Genomic DNA, 21468 nt, shown 5'->3' with positions numbered 1-21468 from the left:
CATTAATCCTCATCCCTGAAATGCCCTGCCCCCACTTCTGTCATACCACTTGTCCTGGCTACCAGATGTCCCAAACTGAGCCAACTGTGGCTCACCAGCTGCTAGTACAGGTGCCAAATCATGACTTATAGCTGATGAACCAAATAATGCGGATGCTTGGATTCCATTGACAGCAGCCTCACCCCCCTCCATTGCCCCCCCCCCCCCCCCAGGGCCAAAAGAAAGTGCCAACCATCCCTCATTAGGGCTCTGCTTTGTCAGAGCTGTTCAGATCCAACAGAGCAACATTATCTTTTGATGATGATGAATAATTTTTTGCAAAGGATTCAACAGTGTCACTTGAGAGTGTTCAGCACCAGATCCTGTGGGTATTTTGAGCTGTATAGGGGGATTGGATACTTTAGGGGCAGTTGTTGGATGATGTGGCCAGGATGCATTTTAAAGGGTGGGGTGAGGAGGTTGGATCTTCTTTGAGATGATAGCCCATTCACTACACCTGCATCAGTTTAAGGCAGCCCTAGTGCGGATGCAGGGTAAAGCTTAGACTGTTTCAGAGTGGCTAGTGTGGACACACTCTTTCTTTGTGTTTCAGAAGTTGAAGCACAATGGATTGAGCATTTGTAATATTGAAAAGCTAATATTTAAGAAATTCAGTCAAAAAAATGACAAAACTAACCAAATAATAAATATTAACGTTCTATAAAGAAGTTATACAGACTAGCAGGACAGTTTCATTATGCGGACATCTAGATGGACTGATCTACGAAGGTAGATATCCAACAGTATCTGTGTATACTAGAATATCTTAGAATGTCTTTTTTCATGTAAACTTTGTCCTTTTCTCAGACTGTTCTGATGTTTGTTCTTGCTGCAAAAATTGTAATTTTGAGTTTCATCTTACTTTCAGGTTGTCAGAATTCTAAGACAATAAGAAAGTAGTGATGGAATCGTTGGATACGGGGTCTAAAGCAAAGAAAACTCTAGGAAACGTTGACTATGTAGAGTCATCAGAATTTTCCCAAGGAATTCTGCCTACAAATAAGGATGTCATTCAGAACATGTTGTATCTGTTGCAACCCAAAAGAGCTGGGCAAGCACAACGATCAAAAGAAGATGCAGCCCAATTGCTTGCTGAACTTCTGCAGGAACACTGGTTGTTTTGCAACTTACACACCATAGCAACAAAAAATATAAAGAAGAATATTCTCAAAATGTATGAGGAATTCACAAAACTCTATCAAACCAGAAAGCAGAGACAAAATCAGTCATTTACAGAGAAGGCCAACACATTCAACAGGAGTTCAGAACAGCTCTTTGACATATTTTGTACAGACACAGTGATAAGAAATGAGCTGGAACAATACAGTGGTATAAAAATGACAGATGTTGAGTGGAAATTTCTTGAAAACCAAAGAAGTGAAAGAAAAATGTACCATAAAGATTTCATGGACAAGAAAGAAATTAAGATGATGGGAAGAAGAAAACTACAGTGCCTGGAGCTGGAGCACTTGAGAAAAATTGCAGAAAAAAAAGAAGCAAGTGAAGTCAAAGAAGAGACTTACAAAACTGATGAGAAGTCAGATGAAGGTATGAGTGTAAATGAATCATATGTTGTAGAAGAGGAGGAGGATGAAGGTGTTCCAGATTTTTCATCTAAGGGGAAAAGAAAGCGTCCATATTCTACGTGGACTGCCAGCTCTCCAACATCAGCTGGTGATAGTATGCCTCTTGAGTGTCAACATATACGTATGAGCATCAGGAAAGTTAGGCCTGGGTTCTATGAGACTGTTGATAAGTTTAAAAACTGCTAGTACATGTCAGTCTCAAGCTGAGGCTACTGTAGTAGAAGTTAGCAACAAAATATTTAGGACATCTTGAAATACCATGATCATTTGGAAGTCCCTGATGTAGATACTCTAACAACATTCAGAAACATCCACCTGGGAGTGAAGAGCATTGAAGTAATGAGATTGGCAGAAACTGTAAAAGATTATGAACTCCAAAGGAAAAAGCAGTTATTAACTAATGATATGAAGGCTTAGAGATAGATGATCTGGGGGGTATGTAGCAGTACAAGTCTCCATCTAAGGCCCTGACTGTACTAGACTTTTTTGGATGAATGTTCACTAAGGATACAGTTAAGAGTACCAAATACTTGACATCTAAGACAATATATAAAATCTTCATTTCCAGAAGTGAAAGGCTAAAGTTTTAGCACGATTCTTTGTTGTCCACAGAGATAATGTAATCGTGTTGCAAACGGAACAAGGAATGGAAGTCATTTCCATTCTCAGAAGTGATCTGATTCACAAACGAAAAACCTCCCAACTTTGATTTTTGCATGGCCATTTTTAAAAAACAGTGCAATAAACTATGTCTAGGGCCCTACCAAATTCATGGTCAATTTCACAGTAATAGGATTTTTTAAATAGTACATTTCATGATTTCAGCTATTTAAATATGAAAATTCATGGTGATAGCAATGGTGGGCCAATAGTGTCAACAGGAGTCTAGTTGACTACTGGGAAATAATACAGTATTGTTGATAAAGCTAATTTAAAGTGCAGATTCTGAGCAGTCACAACTCCCATTAATTTCAGTGGGAATTGAGGATGTTTGGCACCTTTTAGAATCGGAACTAATAGTAAAACTGGCTAATTACCTTTGTCCTTCAACTGCTTTGAAATCCCACTCCCAGTGAGTACCTACTTAAATTAGTAGTTTTAATGTTGCATTTCAAATTCATATGGAATAAAGAACTGCTGGTATTGTGAAGGAGACAATGGCCTTGCCTTTCAGGCTCAAGTATATGTAGCTACATTATCTCTCTCCCTCAAAGGATGTAACTGTCTGCCTCTCTGAATAATATACTATTATCAGTCTCTTATCTGTTACTCAGTTAACTTTCACATAAATAACTGATGAGGTCCCTTGAGGATTTATTCCAAAATATTAACCAAACTCAGTGCAGTAAACATAGTTTTTACTTTTTTTGTCGTTAACAAAGTTTAAAAGGAAATTTAATTTAATGTCACTGGGCACTCACAGCAGCAGCACTGCTTGAGCACTGGTCTTGGGCCGAATGTGGCCAGTCTTAGATCTTGGAACAGTATGATTTTTAATCCCTGCTGTAAAACCCACTTCACACTACAAATACAGCAAGTGATGTAAACTGAGACATATTAAACAGAAACCCAGCGTGGTTTGAATATGGTTTTTAACACTGTTGTATAGTGCTTTGATAATGTTCCTAGTTCGTAGAGGTTAAGGCTAGAAGGGACCATCTAGTGGGAATCATATAGTCCAGGGATTGGCAACCTTTGGCATGCGGCTCGCCAGGGTAAGCACCCTGGCGGGCTGGGCCGGTTTGTTTACCTGCCGCGTCTGCAGGTTTGGCCAGTTGAGGCTCCCACTGGCCGCAGTCCGCCATCCCAGGCAAATGGGGGCTGTGGGAAGCGGCGCGGGCCGATGGAGCGGCAGGTAAACAAACGGCCTGGCTGCTAGGGTGCTTGGCCTGGCGAGCCGCGTGCCAAAGGTTGCCGATCCCTGATCTAGTCTAACCCCTTGTAAATCACAGGCCATTAAATTTCACTCTGTTACAGAGCCCAATAACTTGACTAAAGTTTATCTTCCAGAAAGGCATCCAGTCTTAATTTGGAGACCTCAAGAGAGAGTCCTCCAGTTTCTTTGGTAGTATGCAGCTTAATTTGTTAATCTCCCCAGATTTAAAATGTAGTGGTCTGGGAGGGGTCAGCCCCAAGATCAGCTACTGTAAAGAACTTGTCATCACAATGAGGATCCCAAAATACACAGCAGGGACATCACACTACTCTTTGATTACATAATAATTGTATTACCTAGCCAGGCAAAAATCATAGAATCATAGAATATCAGGGTTGGGAGGGACCTCAGGAGGTCATCTACTCCAACTCCCTGCTTAAAGCAGGACCAATCCCCAACTAAATCATCCCAGCCAGGGCTTTGTCAAGCCTGACCTTAAAAACCTCTAAGGAAGGATATTCCACCACCTTGTTAGGTAACCCATTCCAATGCTTCACCACCCTCCTAGTGAAATAGTTTTTCTTAATATCCAACCTAAACCTCCCCCATTGCAACTTGAGACCATTATTCCTTGTTCTGTTATCTGGTACCACTGAGAACAGTCTAGATCCATCCTCTTTGGAACTCCCTTTCAGGTAGTCGAAAGCATCTATCAAATCCCCCCTCACTCTTCTCTTCTGCAGACTAAACAATCCCAGTTCCCTCAGCCTCCTCATAAGTCATGTGCTCCAGCCCCCTAAAATACACTCTCTGCAATAGACCAAAAAATAGAAAGATACTGTCAGATATCCAGCGCTTGCATTACTTACACCAGGGATCGGCAACCTTTGGCACACTGCTCACCAGGGTAAGCACCCTGGCGGGGCGGGCTGGTTTGTTTATCTGCTGCGACCGCAGGTTCGGCTGATCATGGCTCCCACTGGTGGGAAGAGGCAGCCAGCACATCCCTCAGCCCATGCCACTTCCTGCAGCCCCCATTGTCCTGGGATGGTGAACCGCGGCCAGTGGGAGCCGCGATCAGTCGAACCTGCAGATGCGGCAGGTAAACAAACCGACCCGGCCCGCCAGGGTGCTTACCCTGGCGAGCCGCATGCCAAGGGTTGCCGATCCCTGCCTCACAGCATCCTTTTTGGGGATACCCAAGAGTCAGTATGTGTTTGTTATCATAGCATCTCTGAGCACTCATGCCTATTGTGTTATGCTAACACCCACTTTAGCTTGCACGTATTTCTAATGGTTTTCACGTCTTTTCCTTATCTGTATTTTTAACCCCACTTCTCTTGAGGGTTCCCACTGCTGATTTAATACCCATTTACATCACAATAATTTCCATATATGTCAATTAGTTACCATTTGCAGTGTTGCTGTCGCCATGTTGGTCCCAGCATATTAGAGGGACAAGATGGATGAGGTAATATTGTTTATTGGACCAGCTTCTGTTGGTGAAAGAGACAAGCTTTTTCTCTTATACAGAGCTCTTCTTCAGGTCAGGCTAAGGTACGCAGGTCTGGTCTACATTACAGACCTATATCTGTATAACTATGTTGCTCAGGGGTGTGAAAATCCACATTTTCATACCCCCGAGCAACATAGTTATACCAACTTAACCCCGCATGTAGACAGCACTATGTTGGTGTGGAGGTGGATTAACTAAACTGACAGAGCTCTCTCCTGTTAGTTTAGAGCAGTGGTTTTCATACTGTGAGAAACGACCCAGTACCGATTTGTGGAATGTAAGGCACTGGATCGCGGTGGCTCTGGTCAGCACCGCTGACCGGGCCGTTAAAAGTCACGTCAGCAGTGCTGCCCGGGTAAGGCAGGCTAGTCCCTACCTGCTCTGACACCATGCTGCACCCTGGAAGCAACCGGCAGCAGGTCCAGCTCCTTGACGGGGGCCATGGGGCTCCGTGCATTGCCCCCGCCCCGAGCACCAGAGCTGGGGGGGCAATGCCTGCGGGCAAGAGCAGCACCTCTGTCCAGCAGCCGGACCTGCTGTTGGCCACTTCCAGGGTGCAGCATGGTCTGCAATGCCAGGACAGGCAGGAAGCCTGCCTTAGCACCCCTGTTGTGCCGCTGACCAGGAGCCACCTGAGGTAAGCCTGCGCCCCAATCCTCTGCTCCTGCCCTGAGCCCCTCCAATCCCTTACCCCCAGCTCTGTTCGGTTGTGGGCATCAACGATTTTCTTCAATTGGATTGCCAGAAAAAATGTTTGAAAACCACTGGCTTAGAGTGTCTTCACTAAAGTGCTACAGTGGTGCAGCTACACCAATGCAGCCTTTAAAGTGTAGACTTGCCTTCAGTGTCACAGCTAAAGACAAGGTGGAACAGATCAGGAGTTAACATGTTGCAAAGAGACTATTCAAAGTGAAGTGTGCAGTTAACACCTCTGCAGTCATAGGACAGAGGAGGGTTAGTGGGTTACAAATTGTTGTAATGAGCCATAAACCCAGTGTTTTTATTGTGTCCATGATTTTTAGTGTCTAGCTAAGTTATGAATTTAAGCTCCCAGGCTCATCTATTCAAGGGGTTTTGCAGGTTTCCTTTGATATGAGAACTGAGAGGTCAGATACAGAGTGATTGTTGCAAGAGAAGGGCTTTCTGCAGTAAGATAGTAGGGCAGCAGCAGCCATGAGCTAAGAAGCAGGGAGTCACATGATGTCCCATCTAAACTGCACCAAATTATTATATTGGGTTGTTAAGAAGCATTTCTGCCCTAATAGCACCAATAGTAACCAAACAGACAAATCTTAAAATGTGTAAACAGAACTTTGCAAGATAACACTCTGTTTGGCAAAACCACTTATCAGAAGTTTTGGTTGAAAAGATATCATTGATTGCTTTTGTATGTTCTTTAATTTGTAATACTTCCATTTGTTTACCCATAGTTATCACTGTCTGTTCTTTAATTTGTTTTTGTCAAAATTTAAATCAGCTAAGGTGGTGGGATCTGATTGGTTAAAGAATCGTTTCATAATGGGCTAGGATTGGTGAAAAATAGTTTTGTAGTACTTCAGTTTAAAATGATTGGTTAAGGTACAGCTAAGTAGGCCCCAAGTTTTAGCGAGATAAATTGGGGTCCAAAAGGAAGTTCTTTGGAACCTAACTCCAGGACATAGCCCAAGATCAGAGTCGCCAGACCTCAATATCCTGCCAATCATACTGTGCAGAAGCTGGAGCCCAGGACGATCTAATCTTAACTGGCCACCAAGAAAAGTTTGTCTGCCTTATTGGGAATGTTGAGCATTGTATGCTTAGCAAGTGTATTGTGTTTTGGTAACTGTTAATAAATGGAGGTTAAGTATATTACTGTGTAAGGCTCTTTCACTGGTAAAAGGCCCTGCAAACCCACAAAAGATTACACCCTGAGCCCTAGGAACAGGGTAAGGGTGGGGGCATCTTTTGCCCCAAGCCCTGGGAACTGGGAAAGTAGGGGTGCCTAAGGCTATGTCTACACTATGAACCTTACAATGGCACGGCTGTGCCGCTACAACTGCATTGTTGTAAGGTACGCAGCATAGCCGCTCTTTATTGCCTGGAGAAAGCTCTCCTGATGGCAACAAGGGGTGGTAGCTTCGTTGGTGACTCCCACCAATGAAGCACTGTCCACCCGGGCGCTTTTCATCATTAAAAAACTTTTGTCACTCGGGTGTGTGTGTGTGGGGGGGGAAATCCCAAATGACAAAAGTTAACAAAAGTACAGTGTAGACATAGCCTAAATTAACTGGGTTATGCCTTGAGCCCATGGAGGTGTAAAGATAGGGTACTCTAAAGTGTGCGGGTAATAATTGTTTTGTAAAAAGTGTTCACCCCCAAGTGACAAAAACATCCTATCTTTAATCATTTTTTGTGAGACTTCATTTGAGAGCCTACTGATTGTCTCACTTCACCCACCTAGTTGTTGGGGCATTTAGTGCACTGGATCAGGTACAACACATGTGATAGACACGTGTAGGACCCTTTGATCTTGAAAGGTGTGTTGTGGGTGGTATTGATCATTGCAGCAGTGGAGATATATCTGCAGGTTTTGCGTCTGTTGTTGCAGGGTGTGATGCTGCTTTGAGTTGGTGTATCCTGGGGAGCTTGCTTCTGATGATGAGCATGGTGAGGATGGGGTGTTGCTTGAAGGCCAGAAGGGGGGGGGTTGGGAAAGATTTATTTCAGGATGTGGTCCCCATAAATTATGGGTTGTAATTGCTTAATGATACTGTGACAAAGTGCCTCCTCTATCTTGGTGGGTCCTGCGCTTATTGGCGGATTTTCCTGCCTCAGAGATTCACCATGTGGGTTGGGGAACAGCCCAGAGACCTTCCCCTCTGGAAGAACCCACAGTCCAGGTTAATTGGGAGGTTTGGGGGGAACCCGGGCCCGCGCTCTACTCGGGGTTCCAGCCCAGGGCCCTGTGGACTGCAGCTGTTTATAGTGCCTCCTGTAACTGCTGCATGACAGCTACAACTCCCTGGGCTACTTCGCCATGGCCTCCTCCAAACACCTTCCTTATTCTCACCACAGGACCTTCCTCCTGGTGTCTGATAATGCTTGTGCTCCTCAGTCCTCCAGCAGCACACCCTCTCACTCTCAGCTCCTTGCACCTCTTGCTCCCAGCTCCTCACACTCGCCCCACAAACTGAAGTCAGCTCCTTTTTAAAGCCCAGGTGCCCTGATTAGCTTGCCTTAATAGATTCTGGCAGCTTCTTCTTAATTGACTCCAGGTGTCCTAATTAGCCTGCCTGCCTTAACTGGTTCTAGCAGGTTCATGATTACTCTAGTGCAGCCCCTGCTCTGGTCACTCAGGGAACAGAAAACTACTCATCCAGTGACCAGTATATTTTCCCGCTACCAGACTCCTGTACCCTCCTGGTCTGGGTCTGTCACATATCCCTCCCCCCTGCTCAACGCCAAGGGGTTGGGCAGCTTGGGACGCCAGACAGTGCACACGTGACAAGCCATCGGCGTTGCCATGATGGCTCCCTGCTCTGTGTTGCACACGGAACTGGAAAGGTTGGAGGGATAAGAACCATCTGATCACCCTTGTGGTGTTCTCCTTGTTCCGCTGCATCCATTGAAGAGGGACATGGTCGGTCACGAGGACAAATCTGCGCCCAAGCAGGTAGTAGCGCAATGTTTCCATGGCCCATTTTACAGCGAGGCATTCTCTCTCCACCACTGCATATTTTTGTTCCCTTGGAAGGAGTTTCCGACTGAGGTATAGAATTGGGTGTTCCTCCTCCCCAACCATCTGTGATAGAATGGCCCCCAACCCTACTTCTGATGCATCCGTCTGCAGGATAAACTCCTTGGTGAAATCAGGGGCTATCAGTACAGGGTTACTGCAGAGGGCAGTCCATAGGTCTGTGAATGCTTCCTCTGCTGCGTCAGACCATCCCACCAGATCAGGTCCACAGGCTTTCACTAGGTCTGTCAGGGGGCTTGCTCTTGTGGCAAAGTGGGGGATAAATCGTCAGTAATACTCCACCACACCTAGGAACGCCCGGACTTGTTTCTTGCGAATTGGTCGGGGCCAATTTTGGATGGCCTCTAACTTGTTCACTTGGGGTTTTACCAGACCTTTTCCCACAATGTAGCCAAGATATTTGGCCTCTGTAAACCCTACAGCGCACTTGGCAGGGTTTGCTGTAAGGCCAGCTTGCCTGAAGGTATCGAGGACTGCCTCCACCTTCTCCAGGTGGGTTTCCCAGTCTGGGGTATGAATGACCACATCGTCTAAGTAGGCAGCAACATAACTGTTATGCAGGCGTAATAGCTTGTTCATGAGGCACTGGAAGGTAGCTGGGGCCCCATGTAGTCCAAAAGAGAGGGCAGTATATTGAAAAAGACCCTCTGGTGTAGAGAACGCAGTCTTTTCCTTTGCGTCTTCTGCAAGGGGAATCTGCCAGTACCCCTTTGTCAAGTCTAGGGTAGTCAAGTACCGGGCATTACCCAGACGGTCCACTAGCTCATCTATGTGAGGTATGGGGTACGCGACGAACTGGGATACTTCGTTTAGTCGCCGGAAGTCGTTGCAAAATCTTGTGGTGCCATCAGGTTTGGGCACCAGCACGATTGGGCTGGACCACTGACTGTGGGATTCTTCGATGATCCCCAACTCCAACATTTTTTTTACTTCTGCTTTTATTTCCTCCCTTTTTGCTGCTGGCACCCGATAGGGCCTCATTGTTACTCTGGCCCCAGGGTTCGTGACGATTTGGTGATATGTCTCGGTTGTTCGACCCGGTTTTGTCGAGAACACATCTTGGTTCCGGAAGATCATCTCAGACACCTCATTCTTCTGGTCTGGTATTAGATCAGGAGACACTCTCACCTGTTTGGAAGGCTTGTTTTCCTGGGTTAGATCTTTTTGGACCATTGTGCATGCCAGGGTTTCAGAAGGTTAACGTGATAAATCTGTTGTTTTCTGCGTCCTGGCTGCCGCACCTTGTAGGTTACTTCCCCCACGGGTTCAACCACCTCATAGGGCCCCTGCCATTGGGCCAGAAGCTTGCTTTCTGCTGTGGGTACCAACACCATAACCCAATCCCCTGGTTGGAACTGTCGCACTTTTGCCTGGTGATTGTAATGGGTTCGCTGGGCCTCCTGTGCCTTCTCCAAATGTTCCCGTACAATAGGGGTAACCCAGGCTATCCGGTCTCGCATCTACATTACATGCTCTATTATATTTCTCCCCTCATTGGGTTCCTCTTCCCAGATCTCTTTGGTGATATCTAGTATGCCACAGGGGTGACGCCCGTATAATAACTCGAAGGGGGAAAACCCAGTTGAGGCCTGTGGTACCTCCCGGATAGCGAACATAAGGTAGGGTAGTAGGGTGTCCCAATCCTTCCCATCCCGACTTACCCCTTCCTTATCATAGCCTGGAGGGTTCGGTTAAACCTTTCTACCAACCCATCAGTCTGTGGATGGTAGACCGAAGTTCTCAGGGTATGTATATGGAGCAGCGTACAGAAGTCCTTCATTAGCTTCGACATAAATGGGGTTCCTTGGTCGGTTAATATCTCCTTTGGTAGCCCCATTCGGGCAAAGATCCCCACCAGCTCTTTGGCTATAGTTTTAGAGGCCGTGTTCCGCAGGGGGGTGGCTTCTGGGTAGCGAGTAGCATAGTCCAAAACAACAAGTATATATTGGTGGCCCCGAGCCGTCTTCTCCAGGGGTCCCACTAGGTCCATGGCTATTCGCTCGAAGGGGACCTCTATGATGGGAAGGGGTACTAAAGGTGCCCTCAAGTGGGGACGGGGACTGTGCAGCTGACACTCCGGGCAGGAGGCACAGTACCTCTGCACTTCTTCATGTACTCCGGGCCAGAAGAACCGTCGTAGGACTTGTGCCAGGGTCTTCTCTACCCCCAAATGCCCCCCCCAAAAGATGACTATGAGTAAGACTTAATACAGTGTTCTGGTGTTTTTGAGGTACTAGGATCTGCTGTATCTTCTGCTCCTGTACTGGTGCAACCCGGTATAAGAGATCCTTCTTCATTATGAAGTAGGGTCCTGGTCCCTGGGTTTTCCCTTCCACAGGGACCCCATCTATTTCAGTCACCTCCTTCCTAATGTTGTCATACCTTGGGTCTTCTGCCTGGTCCCGTCCAAAATTTCCTCTCCCGTGGCTTATCTGCCCAAGAGCTAGGGGCCCAGTCTCTGTTGCCTCTACTGGTTCAGAAGCATTAGGGTGGGGGTCAGACTCAGGTGCTTCTCCCTCCTATGTGGCCTCCTTTTCAGCTGCGTGGGTCCGCCTACCTACAAGAGCGACCCTCTGGCTTTGGGTCAGTATTCAGGTTCCCAAGGCCTTAGCTGCCCTTCTTTCCCTTTTTGTCTTTCTATCCTGTCTGGGAGTGGAGAACAAATCTGGGGATATTTCAGAGAAGATTGGGGGTTGACAGTCTGCTGTGGATGCCTCATCAATTTTAGGGTCTCCATCTTTCTCCAATCCCCCTACTGGGAGTAAGTTTCCAAACCCTGGGAAGTCCCTCCCTATGAGCACCGGGTATGGGAGTTTAGGGACTACACCTGCTGTTACCTCAGTAGTGTTCCCTTGGATCTCGATTTTTACTGGGATGGTGGGGTAGAAACTAACTGTCCCATGGACACATGTTATCCCCATACATTTAGACTGCAACAACTGACTACGCTTCACAAGCTTCCCTGAGATAAGCGTGATAGCACTCCCCAAATCAACCAGTGCCGTGGTCCCTACCCCATTTAGTTTCACTGATCTGGTATTCATATGTGGGGTTAGTGAGACCCCCACAAGGTGGATTAGGGAGCATGGATCTGCCCAGTTCCCCAGGTTACACTGCATAGGCTCCTCTGCATTGGGACACTGTGCAGCTATGTGTCCCCACTCCCCGCAGGCATAACATCTGTATGGAGCCCTAGGCGTTCCCCGGTCTCTTGGTTTGGGCAGTCTAACATCCCGATCCTCTTCTCCCTCAGTGCTCCGACTCTTTGTGGCCTCTGATGGGCCTTCATTAGGGCTTGGTACTGCTAGTTTAACCCGGGGTGCCTCTTCCTTAATTGGTCGGGTCAGCTCCCTCGCTGTCCTTTACCTCTCTACGAGAGCAACAACCTCATCATAGATGGCGGATTCATTCTGGCTTACTCAGGCACGAAGGTCTGGTGGTAGTCCCTTCAAGTATTGGTCGATGACCAGAACCTCTAGTATCTCTTCCGGACTCCAGGACTCTGTTTGCAACCACTTTCGTGCGAGATGGATGATGTTATACAATTGGGATCACGGGGTTTTGTCTTCCTGGTACCTCCAACCGTGATACCGCTGGGCCCACACTGCGGTTGTTACCCCAGATCTGGCCAGGATCTCTGCTTTCAGCAGGGGGTAGTCTGCTGCAGCCTCTTCAGGCAGATCATGGTAGGCCTTTTGGGCCTCCCCACACAGGAATGGGGCAAGGATGCCAGACCACTGATCTCGAGGCCAGGCCTCCCGTAGGGCTGTCCTCTCAAAGGCTAGAAGGTATGCCTCTACATCATCCTCCCGCATCATTTTCTGCAGCCAATGGCTGGCCCGTATGAGCCGCGTCCCATCATGGCCGCAGTTCAGCTCTGTAAGGGTCTTTACCTGGTTTACCAGTTCCCGCAACATAGCTCGGTCTTGGGCAGCCTGGTCCATCAGCAGGCGATTAGTCTCTTGCTGCAGCCACACTGCCTCCTGTTGGGCGGCTGCCTGGACACGGGTAGCCTCCTGCTGGGCCACTGTGGCTTGTATCAGTGCCCGCACTACGTCGTCCATTGTGATGAAAAAAAATAATAAATAAACCCTCTCCCTTTTTTTTTTTTTTTTTAAATCACCCTCCTTCTTCTGCTGTGCTGTGCACACCAAGATCCCACTCCTGACACCAGTTGTGACAAAGTTCCTCCTCTATCTTGGTGGGTCCTGCACTTATTGGTGGATTTTCCTGCCTCAGAGATTCACCATGTGGGTTGGGGAACAGCCCAGAGACCTTCCCCTTTGGAAGAACCCACAGTCCAGGTTAATTGGGAGGTTTGGGGGGAACCCAGGCCTGCCCTCTACTCCGGGTTCCAGCCCAGGGCCCTGTGGACTGCAGCTGTCTATAGTGCCTCCTGTAACTGCTGCATGACAGCTACAACTCCCTGGGCTACTTCGCCATGGCCTCCTCCAAACACCTTCCTTATTCTCACCACAGGACCTTCCTTCTGGTGTCTGATAACGCTTGTGCTCCTCAGTCCTCCAGCAGCACACCCTCTCATTCTCAGCTCCTTGCACCTCTTGCTCCCAGCTCCTCACACTCGCCCCACAAACTGAAGTCAGCTCCTTCTTAAAGCCCAGGTGCCTAGATTAGCTTGCCTTAATAGATTCTAGCAGCTTCTTAATTGACTCCAGGTGTCCTAATTAGCCTGCCTGCCTTAACTGGTTCTAGCAGGTTCCTGATTACTCTAGTGCAGCCCCTGCTCTGGTCACTCAGGGAACAGAAAACTACTCATCCAGTGACCAGTATATTTGCCCTCTACCAGACTCCTGTACCCCACTGGTCTGGGTCTGTCACTATACCCAGTACGGGTTCCAGTGTGGGGCAGTAGCTGACAACTAGGGGTGTATGATCAGATGTTCCCCCCCCCCGCCCCTCTATATTGAAGCGTTTTCTCAGTTGGGTGGTCTGTTCCATGGTGCACCCTACATCTCTGGTGGAGTGTTCTTGTTTGGAGAAGGTGGTTTTAAGTGCGTTCAGTGAATTTTTCTTCAAAGCATATTCTATGCTATCTGAATGCCTGGCTGTAGATAACAGATAACAGTCAAGGAACTATGATGTGATTGGAATAACAGAAACTTGGTGGGGCTAGAGCACTGTCATGGATGGGTATAAGTGTTCAGGAAAGATAGGTACGGGAGGAAAGGTGGAGGAGTTGCATTGTATGTAAGAGCAGTATGATTGCTCAGAGCTCCAGTATGAAACTGGAGAAAAGCCTCTTGAGATTCTTTGGGTTAAGTTTAGAGGCGAGAGCAACAAGGGTGATGTCATGGTGGGTGTGTGCTATAGACCATCGGATCAGAAAGATGAGGTAGACCAGACTTTCTTCGGACAACTAACTGAAGTTTCCAGATCACAGGCCCTGGTTCTAATGGGGGACTTCAATCACCCTGACATCTGCTGGGAGAGCAATACAGCAATGCACAGACAATTCAGGAAGTTTTTGGAGAGTGTTGGGGACAACTTCCTGGTACAAGTGCGGGAGGAACCAACTAGGGGCCATGCTCCTCTTGATCTGCTGCTTACAAACAGGGAAGAATTGGTAGGGGAAGTAGAAGTTGGTGGCACCCTCAGCAGCAGTGACCATGAGATGGTTGAGTTCAGGATCCTGACAAAAGGAAGAAAGGAGAGTAGCAAAATATGGACCCTGGACTTCAGAAAAGCAGACTTAGACTCCCTTAGGGAACTGATGAGCAGGAACCCCTGGGAGGTTAATATGAGGGGGCAAGGAGTCCAGGAGAGCTGGCTGTATTTTAAAGAAGCCTTATGAGAGCACAGGAACAAACCATCCTGCTGCCCAGAAAGAATAGCAAATATGGCAGGCAACCAGCTTGGCTTAACAGTGAAATCCTTGCTGATCTTAAACACAAAAAAGAAGCTTACAAGAAGTGGAAGATTGGACAGATGACTAGGGAGGAGTATAAAAATATTGCTCAGGCGTGCAGGAGTGAAATCAGGAAGGCCAAATCACACTTGCAGTTGCAGCTAGCAAGAGATTGTTAAAAGAGTAACAAGAAGGGTTTCTTCAGGTATGTTAGCAACAAGAAGCAGTGGGCTCCTTACTGAATGAGGGAGGCAACGTGTGGAAAAAGCTGAAGTATGTAATGTCTTTTTTGCCTTGGTCTTCACAGACAGTCAGCTCCCACACTGCTGCACTGGGCAACACAGTATAGGGAGGAGCAAGGCCGGCTCTAGATTTTTTTGCTGCCCCCCCAACACACACACACTGCACCCTCCTGCCACCCCAGCCCTGGGTCACTGGTAACTCGCTCCCAGGGCGGGTCATTCCACAGGAATGTTGGATGTGCACAGAACACAGACAGGATTGGTTCCCATATGGTTACAGATCCACTGCAGTAAAGTGGAACAATTTTCAGCTTGTGTGATTGAAGGATATCTGGATGCATATTCTAAGACTGTCCTACATAAATGAGGAAAAGTTGAGGTACCTTTATTATTCTTTTGTTCCATTCTTTGTTTCTATGGGGAATTTGCCAATGCAATATCACTGTCTTCCTTTTAAACAAATAAAACTAAAACTTAATAATAAATAATAATAATAAAAGCAATGGCTGTTGAAAATAGCAATTCCAGTCCTAATAACCACTGGGAAGCATTTCTTGCTCAATTTATTCTACTTTTTCCTACAGCAAGTTACAGTGGATCAGTATATTTGATTTGGGAGAAATGAAGTAACAGCTGCCCAAATTGAGCTTGAGCACTCCTGAATTTTGATGGTGTTCAAATCTGGAAGGCAGGTGCTGGATTCCCTTTCGGAATATTGGCTAAATCTGGAAAAGTCAATTTCTGCTTCCATGGCTCAGAAGTGTAAATCCTCCTATGTGCCTGGTACTGTATCTAAAATTGCCCAGTCTAGTAGAGCCTCCTCTCCCTTACTTTTCATTTTAAGTTCTAGTGGGAACCACGTACCTGCCTTGCTAGGCTTCAGACAGAGAGGTGCAATGTCCATTTAGTCCACCCAATTCTTTCTTTGGGGGAGAGCCCAGGGCTGGGGCGGCAGGAGGTGCAGGTGCGGGGGGGGGGGGGGCGGGAAGAGCCCAGGCTGGGGCGGCAGGAAGTGCGGTGCGGGGGGGGGGGAAGAAGAGCCCAGGGCTGGGGTGGCAGGAGATGTGGGTGGGGGGAGAGCCCAGGGCTGGGGCAGCAGGGGGGTGCAGGTGGGGGCCAGAGCTGGGACAGCAGGGGGTGTGGGCGAGGGAGAGTCCAGGGCTGGGGCAACACAGCGGTGCAGGGGGAGCCCAGGGCTGAGGTGGGGGGCGGCAAAAAACCTAGAGCTGGCTCTGTCCCTACCATGTACAGCAAGCTGCAGCATGAGGTTTCAGTTCTACACTCCTTTCCCCTCCCTTTCCTGTTAATTGCAGCTGAGGGAATGCTGGGAAATGTAGTTCTTTCCCTGCTCCGGGGCTGGCTCTATAGGCAGGGAGCTAACCAAGGAACTACAGCTCCCAGGGATCCCTGTTGGTTCTCAGCTCTCATGCTGGATTCTTGCGCTTCTGCAAATTTGCCACCCCAAGCACCTGCTTGCTTTGCTGATGCCTAGAGCCGGCCCTGGGGAGGAGGTGAGCAGCCCTCAGTGGTAAAAGAACAGGTTAAGGACTATTTAGAAAAGCTGGACATGCACAAGTTCATGGGTCCAGATCTAATGCTGAGGGAGTTGGCTGATGTGATTGCAGAGCCATTGGCTATTATCTTTGAAAATTTGTGGCGAGCGGGGGAGGTCCTGGATGATTGGAAAAAAGCAAATATAGTGCCCATATTTTAAAAAGGGAAGAAAGAGAACCCAGGGAACTACAGACCGGTCAGCCTCACTTCAGTTCCTGGCAAAGTCATGGAGCAGGTCCTCAAGGAATCAATTCTGAAGCACTGAGAGGAGAGGAAAGTGATCAGGAACAGTCAGCATGGATTCACCAAGGGCAAGTGATGTCTGACTAACCTAATTGCCTTCTTTGATGAGATAACTGGCTCTGTGGATATGGGGAAAGCAGTGGACTTGTTATTCCTTGACTTTAGCAAAGCTTTTGATACGGTCTCCCACAGTATTCTTGCCACCAAGTTAAAGAAGTATGGATTGGATGAATGGACCATAAGGTGGATATAATGCACCCCAACATCATGAACCCCACAACTCTGCCAGTGCACCCCAATCTATGCACAAACCATGCATACATCCACCAGTTCACTTGGAATATGAATTTTGGGGCACAGCTCTGAACCCGATTCATTATCTACCCCATCCCCACAGCTCTGCATCCATTTCATTATCTACCCCACCTCCATGTACCCAGAGCTCTGCACCCATTTCATTACACTGGTCTACAATTTGAGAAGTCATCTGCTTCAGAGATAAAATGTGCTATTTATTATGTATTTTGATGTGCTGAATTCAAATGTGACAATTAAAACAACTGATTGGCTACTGTTTCTAAGATATTTAAGTTTTTACATTTTATGTCTATGTATATTGTGTAGATAGTAGAGTTTTAATCATAAATTGTAAACCTGTGTCTTTTCGTGTGTTTATGGTTGCTTTACATGATAATATTTCACCTGTCCTGTTTATGTAACACTTTAAAAATCAGCAAAAGGGTTATATAAATAACATTTATTATGAATCAAAAGGCAAAAAATTATTATGTACATAGTTTAGTCCTATTCAGTGCCTACTCGGTGCTTCTTGGCTTGTCTCTTGTATTCATTAAATGGAGCATCTCTTGTCACTGTCCAGCAATAGTCTGCAAGCATTGCCCTGATAGCGTTTCTCCATTGTTGCAATGTCCTGGTGAAATCGCTCGCCGTGCTCGTCGCTCACTGCTCCGCAGTTGGGTGGAAAAAAATCTAGATGAGAGTGCAAAAAATGTATCTTTAGTGACCTGTTGCAACCAAGGCTTTTGTATGCCTTGAGGAGGTTTTCCACCAACAACCTGTAGTTGTCTGCCTTGTTGTTTCCGAGAAAATTTATTGCCACTAACTGGAAGGCTTTCCATGCCGTCTTTTCCTTGCCACACAGTGCATGGTCAAATGCATCATCTCGAAGAAGTTCACGAATCTGAGGATCAACAAAGACACCTTCCTTTATCTTAGCTTCACTTAACCTTGGAAATTTTCCACAGAGGTACTTGAAAGCTGCTTGTGTTTTGTCAATGGCCTTGACAACGTTCTTCATCAGACCCAGTTTGATGTGTAAGGGTGGTAACAAAATCTTCCTTGATTCAACAAGTGGTGGATGCTGAACACTTTTCCTCCCAGGCTCCAATGACTGTCGGAGTGGCCAATCTTTCTTGATGTAGTGGCAGTCTCTTGCACGGCTATCCCATTCGCAGAGAAAACAGCAGTACTTTGTGTATCCAGTCTGCAGACCAAGCAAGAGAGCAACAACCTTCAAATCGCCACAAAGCTGCCACTGATGTTGGTCATAGTTTATGCACCTCAAAAGTTGTTTCATGTTGTCATAGGTTTCCTTCATATGGACTGCATGACCAACTGGAATTGATGGCAAAACATTGCCATTATGCAGTAAAACAGCTTTAAGACTCGTCTTCGATGAATCAATGAACAGTCTCCACTCATCTGGATCGTGAACGATTTTGAGGGCTGCCATCACACCATCGATGTTGTTGCAGGCTACAAGATCACCTTCCACGAAGAAGAATGGGACAAGATCCTTTTGACGGTCACGGAACATGGAAACCCTAACATCACCAGATTCCACTGCTGTAGTCTGGAGCCCAACAGCTCTGCCTTACTCTTGGGTAGTTCCAAATCCCTGACAAGGTCATTCAGTTCACCTTGTGTTATGAGGTGTGGTTCAGAGGAGGAGGATGGGAGAAAATGTGGGTCCTGTGACATTGATGGTTCAGGACCAGAAGTTTCATCCTCTGCCTCTTCCTTGTCTGACTCAAGTGAGAATGATTCTGGTGCTTCAGGAACCGGCAGTCCTTCTCCGTGGGGTACTAGGCGTATAGCTGATGGAATGTTTGGATAATGCACAGTCCACTTTTTCTTCTTTGACACACCTTTCCCAACTGGAGGCACCATGCAGAAGTAACAATTGCTGGTATGATCTGTTGGCTCTCTCCAAATATTTGGCACTGCAAAAGGTATAGATTTCCTTTTCCTGTTCAACCACTGGCGAAGATTTGTTGCACAAGTGTTGCAGCAGAGCTGTGGGGCCCACCTCTTGTCCTGATCTCCAATTTTGCAGACAAAATAAAGGTGATAGGCTTTCTTAACTATAGTGGTTATACTGCGCTTTTGTGATGCAAAAGCCACTTCACCACAAACATAGCAGAAGTTATCTGCACTGCTCACACAAGTACGAGGCATCTCTGCTCACTTTGGCTAAACAGAAATGTGTCCCTTTGCAAAATCAAACACTGACAAATAAGAGAGCACGACACTGTATGATTTCTAGACCTGATATAGGGCAATTTGTTCAGGAGAGTGATGTAAGCTTCGTTATGATTGCATCATCCATGACTTCTAGGAATAAAATGATGCAATTCATATCATGTATGATGCAATACCAGCTTCAGATTGCATCATTCATTGTTTTGCCTAAAAAGCAAGTACTGTCCGAACCCAGTCATAGATTTATTCATAGATCCAGTCAAAGAGGAGCGCCAAGGTGCAAGTGTGGACGCCCTGATCCTATAGTGTGCTCTGATTGGCTTCCAGAAGTGTCCCACGATGCCTTTTCTAGCCATTCTGGTTCTCACTTTGAACTCTACTGCCCTGCCCTCAGGTGACCAACCGTCAGACCCACCCTTTAAATTCTCTGGGAATTTTGAAAAATCTCTTCCAGTTTGCTCAGCCAGGTGTGGAATGCTATCAGTGAATCTTTCCAGGTGACCATGCCTCCACACGCCAGGTGGTCCCCAGTGTGGAGCAATGGCAAGTTGCTGGACCTCATCAGTGTTTGTGGGGGGGAGGAAGCTGTCCAGTCCCAGCTGCGCTCCAGCCATAGGAATTACAATACCTTCAGGCAGATATCAAGGGACATGATGGGAAGGGGCCATGACCGGGATGCACTGCAGTGCAGGGTTAAAAAGTGAAGGAGCTGTGGAATGCCTACCACAAAGCCCGCGAGGCAAACCACCACCCCATGCTACCCCAGGACCGGCCATTTCTACAAAGAGTTGGACGCGATAGTTGGGGGCGACCCCACCTCCACTCTGAGGAACCACCATGGGCACTTCATAGTCCAGTCCAACAAGGCAAGAGGAGGAGTAGCAAAGTGGGAGCAAGGATAATACCCCAGAATCCCTAGATGCATGCAGCCAGGAGCTGTTCTCAAGCCAGGAGGAAGGTAGCCAGTCATGGCGGCTGGTGCTGGGGGAAGAACAAACACCGGAGGAGGTTCCCGCTAAGCGACTTTTATTTTGGGAAGGAAATTATTTGGTGCAGGCTCTTGGGGCAAGAAGGGTTAGGGCTGTATGCATGCCTAGATGCGGAATATGGCGTTGATGTGATCTCTCACATCGCGGTAATCTGCCTCAGTGATCTCTTCAAAGGTCTCACCCAGAACTTGGGCAATGCGCTTGCGCGGGTTTCATGGGAGACCCACTGTGGTCCTTGTCCCAGTCAGGCTAACTTGTCTGCATCACTGTGCCGTGAGGGGCGGGGGAACCAATGCTGCACACAGGCAAGCTGCATATGGGCCTGGGCAGAAGCCGCATTGCACTTGAAGACCCTCCCTTGCTTCCCAGGTCACCCTCAGCAACGAGATATCTTCCAGGAAGAACTCCTGTGGAAAATGTGGGGACAGTGTTCAGTATAGGGGCCCCCTTCCACTGTTGGCTCTCCCCAAGGCACAGAAACCTAGAGGACAGTACGGCCATGAAACAATCAGTCACGCTTGACCCTCTGCTTACTCACCATTTTGGGGCTCCCTAGGGTTATGTGCGCTCGCTTTGGAACGGGCAAATTATGCTATTGTGTAGACTGTGCTTGCCCTTAAGTATGGGGGAATCGTTGCTTTGTCTGGTGTGAACAATGCTGCCTCTGTTAAGTATTGCATTTTGTCTTTACAGATGCAACCTTGAGATCTCAGCCGTCCATGTTATCACCGGCCGAAAGACTCCAAAGAATCAGAAAGAGGCCACGTAGAAGCAAGGAAGACGTTGCATGAAGTAATGCAGCATTCAAGTAATGAAAATCAAAAAGTGCAGGAGTGGTGGGAGAGTGAAAGGAGGGTCCGCCAGCAGAATGCGGATCGCCGGCACCAAAGCACGGAGTGGCTGCTAAGCATCACAGAGAGCCAAGCGGACTCGATACAGGTGCTCGTAGCAATGCAGGCGGAGCACATCCGCACCCGCTCCCCCCCTGCAGCCCTTGTCCCAAAACTCTCTCTTGTGCCCCCATGTCACCTCCAACCCACTTTCCCCAACATCCAGGTTCTTATCGCCACCAGCTGCTTCCAACACCTGTAGCTTCACCACCCAGCCCTGAAAACTATGACCCTTACCCACTGCACTCAACCCCCATCATCATGCAGTATAGCCATCCTGAAGTGCAGCACTCATTGCACAGCACACCAGACATATGCAAATCTGTGATTGTACCGTTCCCCTCCCCCTTGCCCTCTGTTTCCCAAGCAGTTGTATCTCTTTTCAATAAATGCATTTTCTTTTCAATAAATGGATTTTTAGGAAAGAAA

At 47.4% G+C, this 21468-nt stretch overlaps 1 protein-coding gene across 6 annotated transcripts in view; it reads left to right on the top strand.

Annotated features, from left to right (window-relative positions):
* Positions 1–21468, top strand: part of LOC128842858 (uncharacterized) — a 25558-nt gene extending 4090 nt beyond the window's left edge. For 5 of the 6 annotated variants that reach the window (XM_054039101.1, XM_054039099.1, XM_054039102.1 and 2 more), the window contains exon 2: positions 908–4621. In XM_054039101.1, coding sequence (XP_053895076.1) covers positions 942–1811 — 870 coding nt within the window. In that variant the 5' untranslated portion in view covers positions 908–941 and the 3' untranslated portion in view covers positions 1812–4621. Of the gene's footprint in view, positions 1–907; positions 4622–20842 lie in introns of those variants that run through there. The other variant, XM_054039105.1, reaches the window with a different exon arrangement.

The sequence above is a fragment of the Malaclemys terrapin genome, chromosome 9 (genome assembly GCF_027887155.1).
Source record: "Malaclemys terrapin pileata isolate rMalTer1 chromosome 9, rMalTer1.hap1, whole genome shotgun sequence".
NCBI lineage: Eukaryota > Metazoa > Chordata > Testudines > Emydidae > Malaclemys > Malaclemys terrapin.
This window is presented reverse-complemented; position numbering and strand designations above follow the sequence as displayed.